The 5,137-nt window shown below is 53.1% G+C and overlaps 1 protein-coding gene across 3 annotated transcripts in view; it reads left to right on the forward strand.

Moving 5' to 3' along the window:
- The first annotated feature begins 1,378 nt into the window (after nucleotides 1-1,378).
- The window catches only part of LOC105541955 (carcinoembryonic antigen-related cell adhesion molecule 4), a 54,428-nt gene continuing 50,669 nt past the window's right edge, over nucleotides 1,379-5,137 (forward strand). For 2 of the 3 annotated variants that reach the window (XM_011983277.1, XM_011983269.1), the window contains exons 1-2: nucleotides 1,379-1,542; nucleotides 2,421-2,780. In XM_011983277.1, coding sequence (XP_011838667.1) covers nucleotides 1,485-1,542; nucleotides 2,421-2,780 — 418 coding nt within the window. In that variant the 5' untranslated portion in view covers nucleotides 1,379-1,484. The remainder of the gene's footprint in view (nucleotides 1,543-2,420; nucleotides 2,781-5,137) is intronic. The other variant, XM_011983284.1, reaches the window with a different exon arrangement.

Genomic DNA, 5,137 nt, shown 5'->3' on the forward strand with positions numbered 1-5,137 from the left:
CCCTAAGTGCACACAGAACTTGGCCTGACATAAGACTACAAATCTGATTTTGATGATTCGTTGGGGATAGACTAGAGAAGAGCTTGCGTGAGAGACACCTAGAATGTAAAGCATGCAGCAAATATGTGATCTACGCTTAAAGATCATGCTGAGTTAAACCCATCCTTTTTCCGTCTACACTTTCTTCATTGTCCACCAGAGGGCGGCTGAGTCCCTCCCGGCCTAGAGCCTCCCCAGGGTCTGCTGGCCTCCCTCAGCTGGACCCACAGCTCCCCCAGGGTTCACCCTCACCAGGATCACCTCGACTTACCTCCTCCACGCCCTCCAAGCTCCCCAGACGGACTCTGTCAGCTCCTCCCTACAGCCCCGCAGCAACCCAACTAAAGTCAGTCTTTCTGCAGGCAGCTCCTGCCCCTACATCCTCTCCTCCCCAGGGCTCAGCCGAAAGGGCATCTCCCAGGGCAGGTCCCTGTGATCCTCAGAGCACATTCACAGCCCTACTCTCATTATCGTTAGCTCCTCAGTCCCACGACGTTCACTGAGCGCCATGCCTTGCTCCAACAGACCCTTCTTGTCTCTCATGTTCCTGCTGTGTCCCACCTCTTCCTTCCTGGGGCCTCTGAGGACCCCGCTTTGCCAAGGGTTTCTGTGCAGCTCCCCATTCCCTCTTGGCACCACCCATGGGGAAGGCGGAGTGACCACTGGACTGTCAGCCAGACAGAGGCTTCCAGGTCAGGTAAAACATGGAAAGGACCTGAGCCACAGCTCATCCAAAAGACAGGGAGAGGGACGCTTTCCCTGAAGCCTTTCCCAAGGACAGCAGACCTCAGAGACACACACCTCCCTCCACCACAGCCCTCTCTTCCCAGGACACACCAGATGCCTCCCTCCACACCCAGGAGCTGTAGCTCCTCCTGAGACCCCTGGGCCTTGGTTTCTGTGCCTGGGTCAGAGGCCAGGCTGGTGATACTGGAGACAGAGGGCTGGTCTCTCCCCAGTCATCCCCCAGTGAACCCCTTTCTATCCCCCAGAGCCACCTCTGTCACCTTCCTGCTGGGCATCATCCCAGCAGAAACCCAAGGCCCAGCTGGGTTTCTCTGTCACAAGGGAAATAATCCCCCTGGTGTGACAGACCCAAGGCCAGAACACAGCAGAGGTCAGCGCTGGGAAAGATTGGTTGTCCTCCCAGGGGACAGGGGTCCATCAGCCTTGCTTCTCATAGCTTTGTCTGGGGAACTGAATATAGACAAAAGGGAAAGAGGAAGAAGTACAAAAGAGGCAGGAATGAGAGGGGAGGGGACAAAGGACTCCTGAGCAGAGACCCCACCCCTGGACCATGTGATCTTGGAAAGTGCTCCTGCCCTGGGAGGAGGCTCAGCACAGAGGTAGGAAGGACAGCAGAGCTGACAATCACAGCAGCCCTGACAAGAGCATTCCTGGAGCCCAAGCTCTTCTCCACAGAGGACAAGCAGGCAGCAGAGACCATGGGGTCCCCTTCAGCCTGTCCACACAGAGCATGCATCCCCTGGCTCCTGCTCACAGGTGAGGGGAGGACTTCCTGGGAGTGGGTAGGAGGAGGGCCAGGGAGACTGGCTGGGGTCTCCTTGGGGGAACGGGGCTCTGAGAGGGACAAAGGGCTTCTGTTGAAGCATGAATATGGGAGAGGACACCAGAGAGGGACAGGAAACCAGAACAGGAAAATCACATTGAACTGGAATTGGAAAGGGTCAAGAAAATCTCACGTGTTCTCTTTTCCTGGTTAATTGTCACTAGTTGCTACATTTTGAAACAGGGTAATAATAACTATATCAAATGACACTTCAAATAAAAACATAACCAGGGCATAAAACATTGTCCCTTGCCACCAACCTCAGACATTGGAAAATAAGCCCCAGGATGTGGAGGGCCTTGGGAACTCTCATGAGCTCATCCACTGGAGCCTGCAGCCTGTCCCAGGCACTGGGGTGCAATCCAGATCACACAAGTCCCTGCCTCACAGAGCTCACACTCTCATGGGGAGGAAGACAGACAGGCAAAGAGATCTAGGATGTGAAGTCAGGTGTTGACAAGATCCCTAAAGGGAATAGAGCAGGGAAAGGTCAGACAGGGAACACCCAGGGCCTCTAGAGAAGGTGTCAGGGGAGGGGTCTCCCAAGGATGCCCTGATGTGAGCAGGTCCTGCAGTGTGGAGAGAGCCATGCAGATCCCTGGGGAAGAGGATTCCAAACAGGGAAATGTGAAGGTCAGAGATGCTGAAGGAATGGGGTCATGGTGCTTACATTGACCCAGTAGGACACACACACACACACGCGCGCACACACACACTCTTCAAGATGGGAGTGGGTGAGGAAACCTGCCTGCTCAGGATCCAGAGCCCCATCTTTCCACCCAATGTTGACTGATGCTCTCTTCCCTCCTAGCCTCACTTCTAACCTTCTGGAACCTGCCCACCAGTGCCCAGACTAACATTGAAGTTGTGCCGTTCAATGTTGCAGAGGGGAAGGAGGTCATTCTGCTAGTCAGTAATGTGTCCCGCAATCTTTATGGCTACAACTGGTACAAAGGGGAAAGGGTGCACGCCAACTATCGAATTATAGGATATGTAACAAACAAAGGGGAAAATGCCCCAGGGCCCGCACACAGCGGTCGAGAGACAATATACTCCAATGGATCCCTGCTGATCCAGAACGTCAGCCTCAGTGACCCAGGAATCTATACCCTAAACGTTATAAACGAAGATCTTGTGAATGAAGAAGTAACCAGGCAATTCTACGTATTCTGTGAGTGATTCCTCCACAACATCTGGGTGCTGGGGGTCAGTTCTACTTCATACACACGAGATTGTCAGGCCTGGGTTGTGCCCATGTCCCCATCTACACTTTATCCTGTGTCAGGGTTTGGGCATTTAGTGAAGGACACATACAGGGGAGACAAACTTCAACAGATCAGAATCCCTTTCCTGCATCCAGACCCTGCAGATACTTGCTGCAGAGGAAGGACAGTCTGATGGGGGGCGGGGGACTCAGCAGGAGGGGATCAGTCCCAACCAAGATTCTGTGCCCTCCCCCTGAAAAAGACCCTGGAGAACCAGGTCAGAGCCTGGCCTGAGGGGTCCCCTGGAATCCTCACAGAGAAGCTCAGCCCTGGAAGCACAAGTCCCAGATCCCTGTCCCAGGGCTCTTGACTCCAGGTGACCCTAAGGAACCTGTGCCAGCGCTGGGTTGTGGCCTCCTGGGTTGAACTGACTGAGAGCAAGGATTTGAGCTGTTTGAAGATCATGGCTCACGGAGCTGGTCACCAGCCTGGTCACCCCCAGGGCCTCATCTGGGCAAGGACAGAGCCTCATCCTTCACCTGAGACTCAGCCTGGAAAGGACAGATGAACAGGATTACTAGGACCTCAGCCCCCTGGATGAGGAACTTAAGAGAGGTCCTAGGGGAGTCAGTGTCCTCAGGGGGAGAAAGGGAAGAAGAAAGATTCTGCTTTAAGTTCCTTGTACACCAGGAATCAGGTCCAAATAATCCACTCCTGGGGGCAAACAATCAGAGATGCTGCTTATTTGGGCAGCTCTTCTACGCAGGGCTCTCGTCCAGGTAATTGTGATTATTTTAAGGTGAATTCACAGACAACAAGGCAAGCCAGAGACCATTTACACTTTATCTCATTTTGTTAAAGGAAACTGAGGCAGAAGGAAGTACAGCCACTGAGGCAGGCTCTCACAGACCGGACAGACACATCAGAATCCCCAGGTCTGTGTCTGTAGCTACAGAGCTTCCTTCCTAGGCATCCATGCCAGAAGTGGGAGATTCCGGTCTGGGGAGTGAGGAACAAATGGGGGATTAGTTTTTACTTAGAACTGAATCTCCTGCCTCAACTATCAGAGTCAGTGCTGGGAATGTCCAGGCCTCTCCCTTAGATTCACACTCCTACCCGCCCTGGACCTGAAATCCTGTGCTTCCTGATGTGTTGGTGTCACTCCCACAGGAGGATAAAGGAAAGGACTTTGCTTTCTTTCCCCACTCACACCCTGCCCAAGCCAGGGCCCAACGTGAGACACAGCAGTTCTCTCACGAAGAAGGGAGGGAATGAATGGAGGAATGCATGATCCATAATCTCTTCAGAGACTGGAACCTCATGCAGGATCCTAGGAGGCTCTGGCACCTGTTCCCTGTCCCTCCAAGGGGCTGAGACCCATGTTCCACCCCTTTTATCCCCTGCCTCTAAAGCCACCCCAGTGGGAGAATGAGACAGGAGGGTGTCTTGAGCCCAGGAGTTCAAGACCAGCCTGGGCAACATAGCAAGATCCCTGGCTCTTAAAAAACAAAGAAGCCACCCAGGTGTTGATTCTTATGACTGTGTAAATGCTTGGTCATGGGACGGGGATGAGCAACTCCTCTCTCCGCTCTCTACACTGACTCACCAGGGGGCCAGAGGTAGGACAGGTGTGCAGTCCCCAAAGCCCATGGGTTCATTCCACCCATTTTACTACCAACTCCATCCTCGTCTTGCTGCGGGGCTCAGGTCCTCCAGTCATTCCCGGGACCTCCTCCAGGTGCAGCGGGCCAGGTACGTGCTGTCTGATGGGTTTGCTCCCCATTCCACATACACCCGTGTCCTCATGATGACACTATCATCATAAGGTGGGGTCCCTTGGAATGGGAACTGCACCAGCCCCGTCTCACTTAGACTCTGTCTAGTTTGGATGAATTTGATCAAACTCTAGTTGTGTTTCCTTAGGTTGAGAGAAAAGGAAGAAAGAATTTCTCATGCCTGTGTTGGGCTTTCCTCCGTTTTGCTGACTCTGCACAGGAGAGCTGGGGACAGGGAGCTCTTTGTAAATTTCCTAATATAACATACATCTCTTCTCCTAATTTGCCTTCATTTTTCTTGTTATGTCATTGAGAATCCTCAGATTTTCAGCCAGCCCCTGCTTGCCTCACTCACCCTTTATCTTCTTTTGGACTCTGCTGTGCTTTCCTGGAAGTCACTAGCTCTTGTCAGTCACCATCAAACACCCGGGCGCCATCAAACACCTGCCCCACCTATCAGAGTCAGTGCTGGGAATGTCCAGGCCTCTCCCTTAGATTCACACTCCTACCCGCCCTGGACCTGAAATCCTGTGCTTCCTGATGTGTTG

Source organism: Mandrillus leucophaeus, unplaced genomic scaffold (genome assembly GCF_000951045.1).
Source record: "Mandrillus leucophaeus isolate KB7577 unplaced genomic scaffold, Mleu.le_1.0 Scaffold106, whole genome shotgun sequence".
NCBI classification, from domain to species: domain Eukaryota; kingdom Metazoa; phylum Chordata; class Mammalia; order Primates; family Cercopithecidae; genus Mandrillus; species Mandrillus leucophaeus.